This window comes from Alternaria arbusti, assembly GCF_024043155.1.
Source record: "Alternaria arbusti strain BMP 1465 chromosome Unknown scaffold_21, whole genome shotgun sequence".
Lineage (NCBI taxonomy): Eukaryota > Fungi > Ascomycota > Dothideomycetes > Pleosporales > Pleosporaceae > Alternaria > Alternaria arbusti.
In genome coordinates, this window is record NW_026249961.1 from 443,266 (window position 1) to 463,803 (window position 20,538).

Below are 20,538 nucleotides of genomic sequence, written 5' to 3' on the forward strand. Positions count from 1 at the left end.
GACTGAAAGCCTCCATACGTCTCGCCCTCATCCGCCTAGTAGGGAATTCCATTAGTAATAAGTTGGAACCGATCATACGTTCCGGTCGAGTAACTCCCCCTACTCTTCTCAATCAAGCCCCTCATGTAATCAGCCGCCTCCCTCTCGCTCTTTTCCAACACAAAGCGATCGCGGAAGTTCTTCATACTCTCGGGTTTGAAGCACGGTAGTCCACTATCCAACATGACCTGTACGACGTGGCAAAGATGCTCGCAATGCTGTCTGCTAGCGAGGAAAGCCTTGACAGTGAGTTCCTCGAACCAGCGGTACGCCTGCGATTGGTACGGGTTTGCTGCATTTTTACCAGACATGACGGCAATCATCTCGGCTGTGAGTTTGAAGGGTGCGCGTTCGAATTTGATGCCGCCGGGTGCGATGTCGAAGCAGAAACCAAAGTCGATGTGGATGATGTGGCCGGCGTCGTCGATCATGATGTTGCCGTTGTGTCGGTCCTTGAATTGCAGAAGGAAACTGATCACGGAGTAGGCGGCCATGGATTTCACAAAGTTGGAGCGCGCTTCTTGGTAGCGGATCGAGTCTTCGTTGCCGTAGCGTGACACGAAGTAGTCGTCAAGTCTGTTGACGGCTTCACGACCGAGCATGTCTCGTGATATGGAGTTGGGGAGTACATCAATGACTCCGCAACCCGGTGCGGTTGCTGTGACACGGTAGGGGAAGACCCAGACGTCGAGACCGACGGTATTAAAAATTCCGCGGAAAGCAGCAATCATCTGTAGTGCAAGCACATCTTGACGGCAGTCGTCTCCGACTTTGAAGATCGCAGAGAGCCACGTTTCGTAGCTGTTGTCCCGCTGACGCGCAATATCGCGGTTGTCGTCTTCCTGATCTTCCAGATCCTGGTCATCGGGCCTCGTCTTTCTGATGCGGAATGTAGCCATGAAAGGTGTCTTTGCATGACTTTGTAGGGGCTTGCCGGACTTGCGATCAATACCAATGACTTGACCATCTGGATTGGAGGGTAGGTAAACCCCGACTTCTACTTGAATCTTGCGAAGTTCTTCTTCGATCTTCTGTTTCTTGACCTCTTTGGGTTCATGCAGGACGGAGCGCAGGGTACCCGAGATGCCTGTGACCTCGTTGAAGAAAGCGAACTCGCGCTCGTAGAAGGCATGGTCTTCCTTAGAGAAACTAGACTCCAAGCTACCCATGACCTTGTCAAGCGTGGGCTTGACGGGATCAGGTACCTCGGATGCTTCATCCTTGTACGCGTTTGCCTTCATGTTCCAGATGATCTGGTGAGCAAATAGCTGCGAGAACTTGGCCGTCTCGATGATGTACCGCTCGACGTAGCCCAGGACGTCGTATCGAAGAGTTTGTACAATCTGATATACGTAGAAGAACATGACGTCAACCGAGTGGCTCTCCAATGCTCTCATCGCATACTGGATAATGAAAGGATGGTTGCCATAAGCCGGAAGGAAGTACGTGACGGCCGTGATAGGGTTCACAGGCTTCCAGTAGAGCATATACTTAAGCTGGAATGACACGTCGCTCGGTAAGAGATTGCCTAGAAGAATCTCTAGAGCATCAGGCTCATCTAAAACCTTGTGCGGGAAGTTCAGTACCTGCCATCGAACCTCGTTGTTGAGGCGCTGCGACTGGAAGCGCTTGAGGAGGTGTACAGCAATGGCAGGGTTCTCCGTCCACGCGGTCTTTAGATGAGCAGACACGGCAGTCTAGTTACGTTAGCTCCTATCGATTCATGTATACAGATGACTTACATCAGGAAGTGTATTGTTGTGGCGCCCAGAAGTAAAGTGGTGCTTCTTGCCGTAATCGAGTGGGAACAACCACACCATGAGACGGGTCTGCTCATTTGAGAGCAGCAAGGAGAGGAGATCTTGCTTTGCCTTCAGTTTCGTGCCAATCTCAGTAACAGTTGTGACCTTTCCGATAAGGTCAAGCTGCGCCTGCACGTCTGCAAGGACATGTGTTTCAGCCTTGATCTGTAGGCGGTTGCCTCCAAAGGACCATTGCGGGGCTTTCGCAAACCACGCCAGAGCAGCAGTCAGTATGCGATCCGTCAGGCGCCATTTAATGGTCGCCGACAATGTGGTACAGTGACGTGCAATGCGCAATCCAAGCAGAACGATATGGAAGTACGACTCGCGAGCAAGGGGCTGCGAGCAACCACCACTCATGGCATCGAGCGTGATGTGCATTAGCCGAACGTAAACACGCTCAACGTCCGCTCTGCTCAACCTCGAGGCACTGAAGTGGCTAGATAAGAACTGCAGTAGGCGGAAGTGCGGAGCGATCAGATTGTAGATCTGCTGCTGGCGTTTTGAGAGTGCTTCTTTGTCTGTTGCAGCGAATTCTTGCTTTCCGTAGAAGGGATCTTCGTGTCTCAGTGCAGGGCTGAAGATACCACGACGCTTGCGCACCGTATTCTCCCAATTTTCTGCAATGGCGACGAGGATGCGGGATTCCATACGAGGGTTCTCTTTGGCAACGCTCGTCCACAGTGATATACCCAGCTTAATGGACTGCTTCGAGAACACGGCGAAGGGAATTCCGACTAGATGCTGAACGATAGGCGACTGGTCCGTCTTCACCCTGCATAGAAGCGCAGCCGCTCTCCGCAATATATCGCGAAGCTCAGCAATTGTCACATGCTTGTGATTAAGGGTGCGGTTCTCCAAGTCCACTAGAAGATTCGTCGCTTCGTGTAAGCTTCGTGAGAGGTATGTCGACTTCCGTCCAGAAGCCGGTGCACCCTGGAGCCATTCCTCTTCTTGATCAGCAACGCCCTCGAGAAACTTGTATTCCTGTCTCGTGGTATATTGAGTGATGAAGTCCGACGCAGTGTTGATGTTGATGCCCTGGCGTTCAATAGCACCAAGGCGCTGATCAGTTGACGGAATGACGGACCCCATCTCTAACGCAAAAGATCGTCCGAGCGATATATGACCAAACGTCATTTCATCATCGAATTCGGACAGATACGACTGAAGAAGCCCTTTGACATCGAGTGGAGCAATGTCGAGCGCTCCCTTCACCCAAGCGATTGCACGCTTGTGTAACGCCTCGAGAGTCGCTCGTCGGAAAGCGTAGTCATCAGACAGCTCAACCACTATATTGGACCGCTTTGATGTAAAGGTCGACTTCCAGGTATAATCATCAGTCTCGCCTTCAAGGCAACTGTACCACATCATCGAAAGGAGCTCTAAGAGGGCAAATAGCGCACTCTTTTGACATAGCGTAGATGGCACTTCGCGGATAATGATATCTGCACAGGTAGCTGCCGCTTGTTGAACGCGGGCAATACGGTGACAGCACGCGGAGAATATCGTTGCTAGCTGGCGCGCAAGGTACGGGGTCGAGAATGTGTGGGATTGACCCGACAGCGTCTTTGCCAGATAGGTTCGAACGGCCGTTGTTGCAATGGCAGCCATGCAATTACCCACTGCGCCAATTCGCAGCTTTGGATCAAGAAAGTACGCAAGCGCCTTGGTGCAATCACCGGCACTTGCGCGTAAATCTTCGACCAGATATGCAGTGCTCAGGAACACTGCTTCCTGATAACTCAAGGACTTGGTGTCGGGCTCACATGACGGAAGCAGTTTCCCAAGCCTCTTCTTCTGCTCGACTGTATGTTCAGGCGACTTACCGCGACGCAACACCGTGTTGAGTTCGATGTCACTTTCCGAAAGGAAGGGCCGCTCCTCTGCGATGAGGGGCTTGCTGAACCGTGCAAGAGTGCGCAACTCTTCCCTGTGTTGTTTGCCAAGATCGGACAGCAGATCGAAGCCATGAACAACGATATTGAACCAAGCATCACGCTGGAGCCCAATGATGGAATCATCCAGCTCGGAGAACTCCGCTCGTTCCGCATTTCGTTCAAGCAAAAGCGCGAGAGGCTTTAGTATCTGCGCAATCTCTTGAGCCGCGAGCTCAGTATCTCTCAGATGGCGATGCGAAGTCTCCTGGGCGTCTCCCTTGCTGACGATGGTGTCTAGCAGATGTGTAAGATAAATTTCGAAGGTAGGCTCATCGGCAGAAATCTCCCTAGAGAGGTTGAGACGCGCAGCCATGACAGCTTCGAGTGTAGCCACATCGTCTGAAACCAGTGCATCATGCGAGAGTTTAGTGTAGACCTTGAGCAGACTTCTAAATTCTCCAGGCGGACTGTGCACACCCAGGAAAGCTGAATCGGTGATGATCTTCGCATCTACAACTTTTCCAGAACGGCCGACCTTCTGGACAAGCATCGAAAGTGCCAGCGCCGTGATCTTTGGATCTTTGCAGTTTCTTGCGACGGACACGATGGTCTCCACGACAGTAGTATGTACATGGTGCGGCTCATCCACATCACTTGGTGTGAGTGAGATGGTGCTACCGTTCTGGTTCTGATAGACACCACCTGTACGTGCAGGCTTGCCGTTGCCGTTCAAGGTGGGAGATGAAGAAGGGTTGCGGTCAGGTTTAGGAGCGACGCTGATGACATTGCCCAAGCTGTACAGTGTCGTAATGATGGCATCCTGGGGAAGAAGAGTTAGAACAGCGGCGAGCGACTCAGCTGCGACGGAAGTTGTTCGATGGTCGAAGTTGGCTTGAACAATGACTCGAGGGAGCGAACGACCGAGGCTAGACGCCAGCTGCGGCGAGACTTTGGCGAGGATGGCCATGGACTTGAGGACTGTGGAAGCCAATTCATGGTCCGCGCTCTGTACCGGATCGTTGAGCACATTGTCGAGCCAGGTAGTCAAAACTTCTGCGTCTGTGACATCCGTGTCGTCGTCGTAAATGGTACAGCAAAGATACGTGACAAGTACCTTTGCCTTGACGGAAGAGGCCTGTTGCTGCTGCCAGGCAGATCCAACCCGTTGTAGATAATCCATATCATTCTCCAGACGTTCCATCTCTTCCCCTGCAATCTTAGCCAGCCCCTCAGCCAGCGAGTTCTCAGCCGAGTCCCTAAGAATCTGGTGGTTCTTCCTGTGGAGCGTGGTCTGTAGGTGATCAAGAATAGACGTTTGCGAAGTGAGGTGCGCACTGGTCCCAACCAGCAGCGAAGCAGACGCCAGCACAACCTTCAGAAAAGAGTCGTGCAGAATCATCGCGCCAAGTGGTCGTCCAGTAGCAGCATAATGCTTCGTGTACCGCCTCCACTCCCTCAACCCGTGTTGGTGGGAGCGCGCATTACGCACAATCGACAGCACGGTTTCGAATGCGATGAGGAAGTTCTCTGTCAAAGCTGCTCGGACGTCTTGAATAAGTTGGAGTCTCTCGTATGCATTCCAGAAGTGGGTGTGCTCAGCAGCAGCACTCAGGAAGCCTAGCATCGAGAGATTGTGTGTCATGACGCGCGCCAGCTCGCCATCGGCAGCGTAGTCGTCGGCCCCATCGTCGACGAATTGTTCCCCCGAGAGCTCCGCTGCTGCTGCGACCCAACCGGAGAGGTAAGCACCGAGTGCCGTGGCAGCTTGCGTCCGTAGCTGATCATGCCGGAGGCCGAGCGAGAGGACGGCACACGTGAGGTTGTAGGTAAGAACTTCGTACGGCGCGGGCTCGAAGGCGCGTAGGCTGGGCGAGGGCGCAAGCGTCTGCGCGTGAGATGCGATAAGGTATGGGGAGAGGCGTGTCAGCAGCTTCTCAGCGACGTCGATCGACTCGATGTAGGGTGCGGATTTGCATAGGGCGAGAACAGCCTCCAGTTCTTGCAGTTTCATGGAGCTTGCCGCCGGGCATCTTTTGAACAACCTCGCAAAGTCGGAATGGGTGGCATCTACCGACGGCGACTGCGCGGACAGACGGGCAAGCTTCTCGAGCGCATTGCTTCGGATGGTGCGTCTATAGCAATACGATGTCAGCTGCCTGTATACCTTATTGGGCTTCAGCACTTACGCCATCTTCAAGACGCTTCCTGATGTCTCCGCCGCGCTTTGGTGTAGCGCGGTATAGGGACGCGTGGTTATGAGTTGTCCCTGGCCGAGTGACGAAACTACCGCGGACCTCCGAGCTACCTCCTTGGTGCTGATTGGTTGTAGCTTCCACCACCAATACTTCCTCATCAACCCAAAGCTATCAAGTCGAACAGCTCACACATGAAGACTACGTATACATTGGGGCAGAAAAATGATTCAATTCGATCCGGGGATATGGGTAAAAAGACTCTTCTACACTCCGGTCACATGCCCCAAGAAACCTCCATCAATAAACGCCTTGCCAGATCGCATAACAGACGTGAAACCCCAAAGGGCCTTCCATATGCACAAGCACCAAAGTCAACGCCGACACTGAAATGCACCTCAATCGTCTGCTGGTTCAACACGAACCAGCACCTCTTCAAGGAAACCCTCCAAGAAGCCTGCGACCTCTCCACCCATGCCCACCTCTCCTTTCTCGTCCCAGTGATCCAACTCTTCAAATTTCCCCTTTATGTCATTAACTAGGCGAGTGACCTTCTCATGGCATTCTTGCCTTTGCCGTCTGCGCTCAATGAAGCCCTGCGCATCATCCAGCGACCGAGCCGATTCTTGCTTGTTCCTGACGCTAAGATGATAGGCACGACGAGACAGTGCAGCCTCAAGGGCTGGTATCACCACACCGCTGAGTGCTGTGATCTCGACGGGCGCCGCTGGAGAACCTTGCGTTTGAGCGAGGCTAGGATGATTTGACGTCGGCTTGGGTCTACCGAAGGAGCCGCGCGACATGGGCGAAGGCTTGGTGACGTGTGGTGGAGGGGGAGGGGGTGATTGGGCAACTTGTTGCTGTCTTGGCTGTGACTGCCAATTTGACGACATTGGACTGCCAAATGGGTCGTTCGACGATGACGATGAGTCAGGTCGGGATGCAGAACTTGGGCTGAAAGATGTGAACGATTGTTGTGTTGGCGGAAGTGGCTTCTGCCCTGCCAGAGACGGTAGTCCTTGCTGACCAACGAGCGGTGGTAGAGGCTTCTGAACTTGCGCCGGGGTCGGTGCTTGTTGTTGTACCCGAATAGGACTTTGCAACGGCTTCGGTGCTTGGCTTTGCGAACTGCTTTGACCAGGACTTGCAGACTGTCCACGAAATGGCGGTATTTCGGGTATAGTCATCTGCGGTAGAACCGAAGCGCGGCTTGGAGTTGGAACACGCTGTTGTGGTGTGAGTTCCACACTCCTCATTTCTGCAGCAATCTCCCGTTGTACGAAGTCGTCATAAGTGTGCTGTAGTGGTGTTTGTCGCCTGGGTTGTTGCGGGGCCTGTGGCTTTGTTGGTGTGACTAGCCCTCTGTTGGGTGGAGGCTGGAAAAGGCCAGGCACAGGGGACTTTCGTGGAAGCTCTAGGGCTGGTTGGGGGAATGAAGGAGCTGATCTTTTCTCTGGTGATGCTGGCAGCGGTATCCGAGCAGCGGTCCTCACAGAGCCAGGTGAGCCTTGTGTTTGCAATGGCGCTAAGCGTTTAGTCGGCGATGGTGGTTGTCGGAGGGTGTCGTCGTTCTCATCGCCGTAGCCACCGCTGTTCTGTGTAACAGGCTTGCGTTGTGGCGAAGGGTTCCTCGCATTGGCACCCGCATCGTTCATTGGGGCGAGCGCCGGTCCCCGGCCACCTCCTGTTGGCCGCACAGTTCCAAAATCCCAAAGGTCTTCATTGACAGGCTCCTTCCTCTTCACGGGAGTGGCTTCATCTTCTGACTCGGCTGCTTCTTTCGGATATCTGACCTTCCAGTCCTGATATCTCGAGATGAGCTCTTGCAGACGGGCGGGCTTACCAGCCTTTCGGATGAAGTTTGTCAGCAGAAGCTGCTTTGCGCTCGGACGCTCCTTGGGATCCTTTCTTAGGCAGAGTTCGACAAACTCTTTGAAAGCGGGTGAGAAGTTGCCCTGTAGTGTTGGTGGTGGATTTTTCGGAATGAGGAAGAGGACCTTCATCGGGTGGATGTCGGCATATGGAGGCTCGCCGTTTGCCAGTTCCAGCGCGGTAATACCCAGAGACCAGATATCAGCCTTGCCGTCGTAGCCAGATTGCTTAATCACCTCAGGGGCCATCCAGAAGGGCGTTCCAACAAATGTGTTCTTCTTCGTCATGGTCGCCGATAGTTGTCCAGAGACGCCAAAATCAGCGAGCTTGACTTGGCCATTTGCGCTGACCAAGATGTTTGCCGCTGTTATTACGTTAGTCTTCTCCCGCATACAGCCGAACCAGCGGGCGTACCTTTGATGTCCCTATGCAGCTTGTGGTCGTCGTGGAGATATGTCAAACCCATCAACAGTTCCTTCAGTATGACTGCAATTTCAGCCTCTGCTATCTGGCCTGGCTTCATCAAATCTGCGCAACTTCCGCCTGAGCAGAACTCCATGACAATCCACAGGTCGGAGCCGGCCAGAAAGGAGCCGTAGTACTTTGTGACGTACGGCGAGTTCATGCCGGAGAGGATCATGATCTCACCCATAATGTCGTCAACCTCGTCTTCGGCATTCTCGACGTCGATGACCTTGATAGCGACTGTGTGGCCTGTCCGCCGGTCAAGGCCCTTGTAGACCTTGCCAAAGCTACCGCCGCCGATGCATTCCTGCTTGGTGTAGAGGGTGTTCGGATCGACCGACTCGTTCGCGCCTAGTTCGGCCATGTGCGCAACCTTGCACCGGGGGCGTCAAGGGCTGTGTGTTGAAACGGACTGGACGTAGAGCAAGAATGCGATTAAGACGAGCGGATTGAGGATATGCGCATGCGCGGTGCCCGGGGTAAAGCGAAGGACTCGGTTCGACAGCGACGGGGGCGGTCGGTGAGCGGATCGAGCAGACTGGTGGCCGGATCTGGTGAAGAAAGGCGTCAGTCAGTGTCAAGGCAAGAGACGCAGGCCGTGGCAGTCGACCACCAAACAAGGCGATGTCGTCTGCACCTACCAAAGAGCGGTTGCTTCGTAAACACCCAATTGCGAGGGCAACAGCGAATGGCGGGGGCCGCAGCGGAGCGAGAACAGGTGGGCAGCTGCGCGAATCGGGAGGCAGGTGTAGTCGAGCCAGAAACCCCAGATCCGGCGAGATTGGGTTGTTGTATGGGCCGCCCGAGCGAGAGTTGGCCTGTTTACTGTCCCGCTCGCGCTCTGTTGTCATAGAGGGACATGCATGCCCGGCGCGTCAACGTGCAGGGATGCGTCGCGTTCGACTAATGAGCTCCAAACCAAAAGCAAAACATCCGTATAATGACGACCATCGGCATCGCATCAAATGCACGCAGGCACTCCTCAGCTATGGTATCCTACCATCCTTACCAATGGGTCGCGTCACACAAACTTCTCGAGGGCTTCTAATGTGGTTGCGCGAGGTCGTCTGCTGCTATGCGTCTCATCGCCTGTCGGACAGGCTAAGATGATTGGAGTACCATCAACAGCCTCAAGTTTCGCCATCGTCCACGTTCCAAACCTAGTCTTGCTCACAACGGAAACTCACTTGCACTGCAGGCCCAATCAACATGTTGAAGTAAATACATGTGACGTCATTGTAAATATAATCCTAGTAAATGGTATACGTTCAACTGCTCCGCGGCCACACTACAATGGAAGAAAGCGTGTCCTGTCCATCTCCGCACTCACAAACTGGGTATCCATATATCTCGGCCGTTAGGAAGCCATAAATCGTATCAGCCATGGTTCCCAAGTCGTAAAGAATAACAAACGCCGCAAATAGACCCCAACGCAAATGCAAATATTCCAACAAACCCCCTATTACCTTAGAAACGTCTACGTATCCTCTCCGCAAGCGCTACATCCTCCTCGCTCTCTTCTTCCACGGGTGCTGGTGTTCTCCGTTCGCGTGCACGATGTGCTTTTCTTCTCCGGTTGTTGCTGACGTTGCTGGCCGAGTCATCCGGTCCAACCTCGCTTCTCAGATCATCGATTCCTTCATCAGGGTCGCGCATGTTGGCTGGCGTATCAGACCTGACTTCAATGCCACCCATGCCAGCACCTCTACGCTGCTGCGCCACCATGGACAAACCTGCAGCTCGCTCTCGCAGACGACGGCGCACAGTCTCGGCTTGGTTGTGGAGCTGTTCAAATGCGTCCTCCATAGCCTCCATACCAAGATAAATCTCGCGCTCGATTTCGGCAAGCACGGCAATCTCGGTCTCTTCATCGATCTGCACAGGGGCTCCGCCGGGCGGACGGACAGACCCAGGGCGGGCAGATCCCGGTCGAGAGTACGGACTTGGGCTGAAGCTGCCGTACCGGTTCGGTGGTACTGGTGATGCAAATCGTTGCGGTCCATCGCCGGGTCGGACCTGTCCTGCTCTTGAGCCTGATCGGGGAGGTGTTGTGTTCATATCAGGTAGGTCATCGACGCCTGACCAAAGGAAGCCATCGAAGCGTCCAGAGACGAGAATCTCCCATTCGTGTTTGGTCACAGCTGCCAAGGTAGCAAGCATATTGTGCATGTCTGGATGGCGGATGAGATACATGACCACTAGCTGGTCGCGCGGTGGAGTGTAGAGTCGATATAGACGCTGTAGCGCCAAACCAGCTTTTGCCAAGTACGGCGGCGTCCCACTGTCCGGCTTTTGAGTGCGAGGATTTGGGAGTTTGTCCAACCCCCATAAGAGTGCATAGAAGAGTGGTCGTTGTGGCTGTTCCAATCGGGTGAGCATGATAAAAGTCAACGTTTCATCGTCAGCGTCCTCGGGGACACCGTCTTGTTGGTCTGATAGCCAAGACTGCACGGCAACTTTGGTCTTTTTCGACTGCTTTTCGTAGTGCTCGCGGTATTGCTCAGGTACATCAACATCAATGCGCTGACATGGTGCTTCAAGATCAGACGATATGCCCAGTCCAGGCTCGGCACCTTGCTCATAAGGTGGCCAAGTCGGCAATTCGCAACGTCCAGACACTAGCTCTAAGATTTCTCCCCAGTTGACACCTGCAGAATCTTCCACAACCGACTGCTCGAAGCACATCATGCACTGACAATGCTCCGAGGATATGTTGCGAGCAAAAACGTTCTCGAGACGATCGAGAAGACGCCGCGCAACCGAACGATAACCGGTGGCTACCGCCAAAGATCCGCTTGTGTCCATGACGGTGTTGTAGCTGTTGAGTACATTCTGCAGAGGCTTGAAGAAAGATCGGACATCGTGCGCTTGTGCTCCAGATAGCCTTGGTGTAGTGTACTGAGAATAGGCAGAGGCTGGAACTCCATCAATAGCCGCTAGTAGACTTCGCGGGATAGCTTTGGCCAGACCGCCATTCTGGAGCAGGTAGTCGACGCGAGGAGCTTCCATCATGGCTGGAGGAGGAGGCGGGGGTGGTGGGGTCATTGGGGACTGGGCATAGCTGGGATCTACGGATTGTGTGCGCGACATGGGGTCTGTCATAACTTCGATCATGGGCGGCCCATCCTTGACAGAAGATACAACAGAGGGAAGAACGGAGTGCTGGGTAGGTGTACGTGGTGATGAATCGACCACAGAAGAAGGCGAGACATCGGAACGCGGGGGTGATTGGCTGCGGCGGTAAGAGTTGCGATCTTGTACGACTGAAGTGGCGTCTGAGTCGAGTGTATATTCCGAGGGCGCTCTCGTCTTCATCTTGACAGGTGTTGACGTCCTGCTTGGTGTCGACGTTCTGCTCGGGGTCGATGTCCTGCCTGGGGGCCGAGCGCTGGATGGACTCACGGTCCTCGTTCTCGTCTCCAATTGTGGAGACTTGGCACGGATGGTGCTAGGCTGCGATCCAGTGGTAGAAGTGAGGTCTGTGCCGTCGAACGTATCCTCGTCTCTGACACTTGAGCGCGACGCGATCCGCGGGCCTGCCGTCGAAGTCATGCGCGTGCCGCTGTCTACGCTTTGGCGACCCTCCTCCATCTCTCGCGCGATCATGTCAGGGTCCTTCCTTCGCATGCTGTTGACACTGGCCGTCTTCCTAAGATCTGCGCCTGTGGTCTCAGTGAGCGGGGGACTCGGTGGTGCCCGTGGTGGAGGCGGGGGTGGTGCTCGGTTTGGTGGATGCGGTGCGACTGGCCGCTCGCCGTCCCTGCCTGGCGAGGCCTCGCCATCTGTGGCCTCTGGCGTCGAGGTCGACTTCCTCTTCTCTACACCGTCGCGGGAATAGATGCTCTCTTTGGCGTATGTTTTGGAGTGCGACGGGTAGGGTAAGCTGATCCGCGATGTGTTGTCGGAGCCCAACGAGCCGCGGCGTCCCATCTCGGGCACGACGGCCATCTTGTGCGACTTGGACGTTTGTGACGACGACAAGGTCGAGGTGGACGTCGAGTTGCGCACACGTTCCGTCGACGGGCGCCTGGGCAGCGGCGGGTTCTCAGCGTCGTCTTCCTTGGAGGCCGACGAGCGGGTTTTGCGGGAGCGGGTGCTCTTATGGCGCTCGCGGTCCCTATCCTTGTCCTTGGAGCGGTGGGTGCTGCGCTCGCGGTCCGGGTCCTTCTTGCTGCGGCGGCGGTGCGAGTTGGACGACGTCTCCATGGTGAAGAGGCGGCGTGGAGCTCGTTGGTGTGACTGTGGGCCGGGACGCTGGACGGGCTTCTGCGGGTGCGATCACCAGCGCGGCTATGGGCAGCTTCAATTGGGCGTCGGGTGCGGGCACTTTGCGCGGGTGCGCCTATCAGGACAGCAGCTCGCCATCCATCTACACAAATCAAGGCAGGGTGCGGTGAGGGGTTTACGGTCTTGGGTGCGTTGTAGGGGGAGTTTTGGGTTGTAGTACTCTGACGTGTAGCAGCCAAGTGGGCCGGGCTCGGGACTGGGCGCAGTGTTGACTGCGGGCTATCCTTAGCACCTGTCTAGCCCGAAGGGTCTTCCTTACCCACCTGGGCACCCTCACCCATGGATCACCACTGCTGCAACACCATGGCAACGACTGCGCGTGGGAACTGGTTCATGCACGGCATCGCTTTAGCATGCGATGCAGCAACAACAGCAACCGCCTTGTTATTCGACTTTGTCCATTGTGCTACCCGCACTGCCAGGAAGATGCTGGGCGCGTGGCTTCACACGCTTTGCTGGCGTGGCAGGTCACGTCACATCTCCAAGATCGGCAAGTCATGACCGTCACGGGGAACCTTCTAGCAAAGAAACATTGACATGATGGTAACTAGTCTAATATACAGGTGTGAAGGGTAGTAACCGCAGAACAAGGTAGGGAAATGCCAAACATCGCGAGTAATCTTAGCATGGGGTATCATTGTAACATGCTCGTCGTGATCCTTGACGTATGTTGATCCATGTAGAAGCCCGAAATCTCTCTGTTGCTCAATCTTGGGTTTTGTACTCCGTAGAACGCCTCCGTTATCCAAGCACAAAAAGCAGTGCAAGCCTCACCACAGCGACAACATGCAGCAGCAACGTCACCATTCACGCTATTGAGCCTGTTGGTGGGCTTGCGTGTTGTTGACATGCTGCTGAGCCAACTGGGCCCGGAGCGTGGTGATCTCGTTCTGCAGCGTGGCGATCTTGTCGTTGTGTTCCTTTTCCATTCTCGCCATGCGAGACTCTATATCGCGAACGTACTGCCACACATCGACCTGGCTGCCCATGACTTCGCGCATGCTACCGCCACTTCCACCGTGGCTTGACATGCTGCCCGGCTGCGAGCTGCTACCAGGAGCGGCCATGGTCTGATGTTGCAGCATGCTAGGGCCATTGCTTTTGCCGCCTTGAGAGCCCTGCTTAGGGGGCATAGGACTGAGCCCAGGGAGAGATGGCAGGTGAGGCCCGCTGCTTGTGCTGGGCGGAGCTAAACCAACAGGAGGTGTCCCCCGCCCGCGAGTGTAATTTGACTGCTGATGCAAGTGATGCGACAGACTGGGGGATCGCGAGCCCGGGAGACCATTTTCTGGCGCACCCAGGCGATGCTGTTCCTGCTGCCCTGGCGACAACGGCCTGGGACTCTCCGTCATGCCACCTTGGGCGAAGACATTGGACTGCGTATTTGCGTTCTGGATCGACGAGATGCTAGTGGGAGCTGCTTTGGGCGAGACGTTAGTCGGCTGCGCAGAAGACCCTGGGTAATAAGGGCGCAAGTTGTTCTGGCTGCTCGAGCTTCGATTCGCAGCAATAGGCGGATATGTGCTGGAATGGTGAGAATACGAACCTTGGGTGGAGTTCCCAGTGTTTTGTCGCTTGCGTGCCGGCTCACTGACTCGCCGACTACCGTCTTCATCTTCGTCGCCCTCACCATCAGGCTCACCAGTATAGATGACACCGTCCATGCCCTCGTCGCCTTTGTCTCCGAGATCGTCATCCATGCCGAAGCTAGATCGGCGGCCCGCACAGCCACCCTGACCCTTATTGTGTCGCGCAAGCGCATCGCCACGTGCGAACCTGCGGCCACATTTGTAGCACGTGTGCGGACGCTCGCCGGTGTGGAGTTTCGTATGACGTTTCAGATCATGCAAACGACGGAAACGCGCCTGGCACGTGGGACATTCATAAGGCTTTTCTTGACTGTGCGTTAGTAGATGGCTCTTGAGGTTATGGTGGCGAGTGAAATCGGTTGAGCAGTATGGGCACTTGTGACGCTTGGTGGAGGGCGATTTGGGCGTATTCTGGCCGTATCCAGGCAGGCTCATTTGGCGGGCCGGGGCACGTGGATCCGGCTCCGGGGGCAAAGGCCCAGGAAACGTAAAGGCGCGGTTGCCTGGGTTGTCTCCGGGATTCGGTGCGATGAGCTGGTGGTGATGTTGGTGGTGGTGCTGCTGTGGTTGCTGCTGGTGCGCGCCTTCCCGGCCTGGATTGCCGGTGGCAGCACCTTCCGCAGCAGAAGCACCCGGCGCGTTCGGCGCGTCACCATCGCCAAAACTCGAGAGGCTGACGGGGCTCGTTTGCATGCTGTCGCCCGTGACATTGATCTGGTCGGGAATGATGAGCGGCTTCGTCGTCTTGTCAGCCTTGTTGCTTATCGGCGCCGGCTGTTGCGGAGCGTCTGAAGGGTGGCTCATGGACTGGACAGTGCCGTTCAGACTTTGCAGCGCGGCGACAGCGGGATTAGGGCTCGTCTGCCTCGCGGACTGTTCGCGGAAGCGGCGCTCATCAGCGATGGCGGCGGCTCCAGTGAGCGGCTGAGGCGAGAGTCGAGGCGACAGGCCGCCGGGAGACTTTGTGAGATGGGTGCCAAAGGTCGCTCCGCCGTTGGCATTGCGCGCGGTAGAACCTGGGGTGTTAGGCCCATTGTGGGTGGTGAATGGGCCGGTTGGCGTCGGCGTGATTGCTCGCGTCGAGGCAGCCATGGTGTAGAGCGGCGAGACGGTTCAATGAGCGTATCTTTGAGATGGGTCAGCATGGCTTCTCTCTTTCCAATGACAGCATGCGCGTCACCCGTCTCGACTATGCAGACGGAGTAGGTGCGCATGCATGGGTCGGCTAACCTTTGGGTGGATGCAGCCTCTGGTGAGGGCGCAGATGGCCGTCGTCTACCAACACTCCAGATAGACTTGGGCCGTGGAAAGCGCCAGCTTCGCAATTGACGGACGTTAGATTGCTCGCATGTGCCCTCGGTCGCAAATTGCGGCTCGGGCCAACCAAGGCGATCTGCTGGCTATTTTCCGAGCAGACGAGAACCACGGGACGCGCAAGCACGGCGGCGGCGCGAGGCAGGCGGGTGAAGAGGCGCTGCTCGAGGAAGCCGATAAATGAGGCGTGGCCGTGGAGGAGGGGTCTTCAGTCGGCACGATGTGCGACGTGCAGGCGGACGTGGGAGCAGAATCGCGATCCTGGACGTGGTGCAACTAAGCGGTCGCAGGGTCGTAGGGTGCAGGTCGTCTGGTAGTCAAGGTGCCGATGACGAGGGCCCGTTGGGGACTCTTGTGGCTGATGATGGTTCCAGTCCGGGCTAAGTAAGCAGGCGGGCGTGCGGGCGTGCGTGCGCTCGAAGACGGCGACGCTGGCAGACAGTCACGGGACTTGGGTGCGGCGGCGCTTCAGTCTCGAGCGGCTGCCGTGCAATGGAGCGCGCGATGGGTGCAGACACTTGGAGGAGACGAGAAGACAGTCCGGCGATGGGACTTGGGACTTCGGCAGCAGACAAGAGGTAGCCTCAGTGCAGCGCGGCGGCTTCAACGGAATAACGCAAGCCTTTTGGGGCTGTGTATCGCCGCGGCCAACCACGCTGCGCTGCAACGACCCACCGCCAAACATCCAAGACGTGCCTCTCCAAACAACTGCGTCGCAACACGAGACACGTCGACGCCACACGCTCCGCGAGACGAGGCTCGCCCTCCCTCCAGGAAGATTCTGCCATGGCGACTCCGCGACGGCGCGCGCACCTGAGCTGAGCCTGCCAATGCTCCCAGCCTGCGTCGGGCTAGACGCGACGAGCAGCATTGAGCCGGTGTGGTGGCGCAGCCCATCCTGCTCGCGCCTGCCTCTACCGCCGCTCGCTGCTTCCCCAAGCCTACCCGTTCTTGCCGACACACCAAACCAGCCGAGTGTTGCTCCAACGAGACACCTCGCCGCCAGCGCCCGCCGATCCATGACCTACAGGCTGAAGTCGTCTGCCAGCCTAGACTGCTGCGCTCGACTTTATTGCCGTCCTACCAACGGCGCCCCTCTGTTCAGCCACCGTGACATGCGTCATTTCTCACCAGACCTTGTTTGCCATGTGCGCCGCGCCCTATTTGCTCGGTACGACCACCATGGGTCCACGCATCGAAGACCGCCTATAGATCGTCAGGTACGTCCGGCTTGGGTACCCGCCCGCAGCGCAAAACAGGTTATCGCATCCAACTTCACCGTTGACGCCCATGGTCGTTGCCAGTCCTTGATGCGATTTCGCCTCGATGCAGACAAGCCGGGATAGCCCACACCTGTCAAAAAGCAACACTTGTCACTACGCCACACCCGCCACACGATGATCTCGCCACACTTTACATTGCGAGCAACACACGTCGACGAGATTCGCCGGATCGCCCTCACTATCTACCTTCCTCTTTTGTATGATCGACTTTGATTCCCGCCACCTGTACAGCACATGGAAAAGCTAGGATATTGCCATCGCTGGTCCGTCATTGGGCCAGACCACTCACTTTACAGCATTACATGCTGATCGCGAACGTCAATCTCAGAATGAGAACTAGATGTTATGTCAGGCATATACTGCTGCCTCACAACACATGCAACGTCTAGATTTCTACCAAGGACGGCCACTGCCTGCATATGGTCTACGAAGAATGCCATTGTAGGTAATTTGGACTACTGCTGAAACATACGACCTCGTAGGCCGACTGCTAAAGAGCATGAGGAAGCTGTATCGACCAACCAGAAAGAGTTTGACTGACGGCTCTAGCAGCTGTCAGGTTCAACAACAAGGGATTCCCATGAAGACGATGTCGAGTGGTCGAATGATCCGTCGTATCCAGTATGCAGGGCACCTGCCAGTGGTACTGCCGAGGACCAGAGCTCCTCTCGAGTCTTTACCAAGAGTGAGAGCCACCTTCTTCGCCAACAGCAAGGTGTATTTGATAAACTGTGTAGGTTGGAGATGTTAAAGCCGTCAGCAGGCAGGTAACGGTGAATCATCTGACCTTTGGCTCAACACTGTATGTGATACGTTCCCCGAAAACTGGCTTGGCTTGAGTCTTGACTTCGATCTGATTATTACACTGATCCATTGGCGGCTAAGCCATAGAATTGGGAAAGGGCTTAGCGCAAATACCGGAAGGTTGTGTAGCCGAGAGTGAACTAACTCATCTTGACCTCAGACGGGCCGTACCAAAGGGATCGATCTTGGTGTTGCACCACGCTTTACCAATCGTGGCCCACGAGCGGATCCTTACTAAGGACGATCACCCTTGGTATTCTCGTTCCAGCTTACGTGAACATATTCGAGCTGTGGGGGAAGGCTGCTCAGCCTCGCCCCTCAGACGTCTCACGTAGGTGAAGGATGGAGCTGGCAGCGATGCATTCGCAATCCCTCCCATCGATCAGATGGTTGCTCGTTCAAGTTAATCTTCAAGTTTGAAACGAAAACGTTCCAAACCACAATCAAATCATTGATCGTGGTACAATACCAGACACGTCCCGAGCATCCGCAGCACGCTGCCGCTGGACATATCCCGTTTATAACGCTCCGCATTGGCAAAGAACTCGTCAAAGGCCCTGTCGTCATAATGGAGCCGAACAAAGTTCCGCTCTTGTCAAGTTGCGGCGACGACTACAGGGCGGTGGAATCGGTCCGCAATCCTTCGACCTGTGTTCGCTAAAGACTACAGTCCTGCGAACCAGTCCTACTAAAATTGTATAGTCTAACGCAGCAGACTTTCTTCTTGTCCGCTCACGTCACTCGTGAGCACATTTGATGCTTTCTCAAACGAGGCAACATATGTTGACAAGTCGCACAATCACCGAATATCCTTACTGTTAGACAGATATGTCTAGGACCCAGGAGATACCCCACACTCTGACATCGAGTTCTGCATGCGTTGGAACAATATGCGCAGGATAGTGGAGGATGCCGATGCGGCAGAGCCGGGCATGAGGTCGGCATGAGGAAGGTCGCAAGCTGCACCGAATAAACGCGCAACCGATACTATATTTGAACTTCGCTTCCTTGTCAAGGAACGTTCAAGAGTAACAAGCTATGGTGTATGAGATTGCAGAGCGGTCAATACATCCTTGAGCCACCCGTGGCTGGCAGGATCTGACGAATGAGGTGCAGGTACGCGATTTGAGCTTACCCAAAAAGGTCTAGAGAGCTTTGCGCCGACCGCATCTCTGGTTTACAGCACCCAGGAACTACTGCTGCTTGCCCCATCTCTAATGCCGCTTCCCAGCTTTCGAGATCGCTGGCCGACAGGATGGGATCTTCGCTTTTGTTGCAACTCTGTCGTTGTTCTCACGATGCCCCCACTCTAATATGACTCATTGACACATACCTTCCGTCCCAAGGTTGATTTCAAGGCACATCTCGTATACCAAGCTGGCCCGTAGAGTACGGTCAACAACCCTCTTGTCTCACTGGCTGTCCCCGCGAAAAGGATTAGCGGTGAGCCTCTAGATCAAGAGCTGGAATGTAATGTCCAGAAGGTAGCCTAATGATACATGCGCTATTTGTACAAGCCCACCCGACAGAGCGTTATTGACACCTCAGCCCAACGGCAAGACTACAACGGCTCGGTCATCCCGCGCCGGCTTTGGTGCATGCAGGTACTGTGTAGAACGGATTCTCACCTCAACTGAAAACTCCTTAATACTATGTACAGGTACTCGGATAGCAGTCACCAATAGCGTTTGTTGGAGCGTACTGACGAGTGAGCCTCAGAGTAAATGGTCTTTCTTACCGCTGTGAGTCTCTATGTAGTAAATCCTATACGCTAGTTCAACGTTCAAAGCTCCATTATAACTGGCGGGCCGAGAAAATGCAAGATGACAAGCGTCAAAACTGGTTAGCTTTGCGCAGCTACTCACCGAACATCATGAGCGACCCTCTTCGGTGCTTTTCGAAACTTCAGCCGCGCCCTTTTGCACATGAACCCTTCATATCAGCGTCATCATTTTAATGAAAGACTCCACTGCTTCGAGGCCACCACTTCTCATCGGCTTGGCTTGAGTATGCTGGTGGGGTGGATCATTCAACGCGCTCCTTCATCAGGCATTACGTTTTGCGGCTGAGAGACGGATCCCTTAAAATCACGTAACTATAGAGATGCTGACTATGAAACAGCCTAACAGATGGAAATGAAGTTCCTGTACTATAGTTCTACATCCATACGCTACTTCCCAGCACCAAGCACGTCTCCAGCCGGCCCATCATCCTTTACAAGACACCCGTCTTGAACACATGTAACAACTGCGAGTCGCGACCACTCCAACGCAAAATTTCCATCAACACTGTCTCTACCGCTCCAGAAACTCTCTCAAGAAGGCACCGCGTCAATAAAGATCATCTCGCCAGACTCCTTAATCCCACTGCGACTTCATCCCTAGAAGCATGTCTCGAGACCAACAACCCAGCCCTCAACAAGCCACCTCGAAAAGGGAATCCGTCGTAACTGGCGACGATTCTCTAGAAGCCGGACCAAACGACTGGTCCGACATCAAAGACCCGAACGAAAGACGCAAGATACAAAACAAACTCGCCCAAAGAAGATTTCGTTCGTAGCACCAATTGTAATAGCGATTCGGTCTACTCTAATACAAACCAGGCGACAAAGTAAAAGAGCAGAAAGAGGAGACGGAGCGAGACGATGAGAATCAGCGACAAGCTGGAAGCGCATACGCATCGCCTGAACCAGAGAAGATGGATGCAAGACAGGTGCTCTCGGGTCTGCCGTGGGGTGGCATCTCTATGAGACATATTGTTGAGACGGGGAAGAGTAAATAACAGAATTCACGGCGCAACTCTCGTGAGAGTTCGACACATGATGGCGCGTCTTATACTGGCTGAGGGAGCCTTTGACCATTGTATGGGACAAGATATCGTATTCATATGTGGTGCTGGTAACTACTGATGCCTACTTATTAAAGTCCTGTGCTTCGCTGTCATGTGTTCGTCCTGCTCGTAAAAAGGCTTCTCTACTATCATACATTTTCATGTCCTGCATGGTACACCCC

At 54.9% G+C, this 20,538-nt stretch overlaps 5 protein-coding genes across 5 annotated transcripts; 1 reads left to right on the forward strand and 4 right to left on the reverse strand.

Moving 5' to 3' along the window:
- Nucleotides 1-35: 35 nt before the first annotated feature.
- On the reverse strand, nucleotides 36-5,912 carry J4E86_010400 (uncharacterized protein; the record flags this gene model as incomplete). Its single annotated transcript, XM_051450899.1, has 3 exons — nucleotides 36-1,736; nucleotides 1,782-5,853; nucleotides 5,908-5,912. The coding sequence occupies 3 exons, from the start codon at nucleotides 5,910-5,912 to the stop codon at nucleotides 36-38; spliced, it is 5,778 nt and encodes a 1,925-aa protein (XP_051298092.1).
- Nucleotides 5,913-6,311: 399 nt separating this feature from the next.
- On the reverse strand, nucleotides 6,312-8,614 carry J4E86_010401 (uncharacterized protein; the record flags this gene model as incomplete). The annotated part of the gene is made up of 2 exons (XM_051450900.1): nucleotides 6,312-8,149; nucleotides 8,200-8,614. The coding sequence occupies 2 exons, from the start codon at nucleotides 8,612-8,614 to the stop codon at nucleotides 6,312-6,314; spliced, it is 2,253 nt and encodes a 750-aa protein (XP_051298093.1).
- A 1,103-nt stretch (nucleotides 8,615-9,717) lies between these two features.
- J4E86_010402 (uncharacterized protein) lies at nucleotides 9,718-12,456 on the reverse strand (the record flags this gene model as incomplete). The annotated part of the gene is made up of 1 exon (XM_051450901.1): nucleotides 9,718-12,456. One exon carries the CDS (start codon nucleotides 12,454-12,456, stop codon nucleotides 9,718-9,720), a length of 2,739 nt encoding a protein of 912 aa, XP_051298094.1.
- An 893-nt stretch (nucleotides 12,457-13,349) lies between these two features.
- J4E86_010403 (uncharacterized protein) lies at nucleotides 13,350-15,218 on the reverse strand (the record flags this gene model as incomplete). Its single annotated transcript, XM_051450902.1, has 1 exon — nucleotides 13,350-15,218. The coding sequence occupies one exon, from the start codon at nucleotides 15,216-15,218 to the stop codon at nucleotides 13,350-13,352; it is 1,869 nt and encodes a 622-aa protein (XP_051298095.1).
- A 4,697-nt stretch (nucleotides 15,219-19,915) lies between these two features.
- J4E86_010404 (uncharacterized protein) lies at nucleotides 19,916-20,308 on the forward strand (the record flags this gene model as incomplete). Its single annotated transcript, XM_051450903.1, has 2 exons — nucleotides 19,916-20,078; nucleotides 20,130-20,308. 2 exons carry the CDS (start codon nucleotides 19,916-19,918, stop codon nucleotides 20,306-20,308), a joined length of 342 nt encoding a protein of 113 aa, XP_051298096.1.
- Between the last annotated feature and the right edge of the window lie 230 nt (nucleotides 20,309-20,538).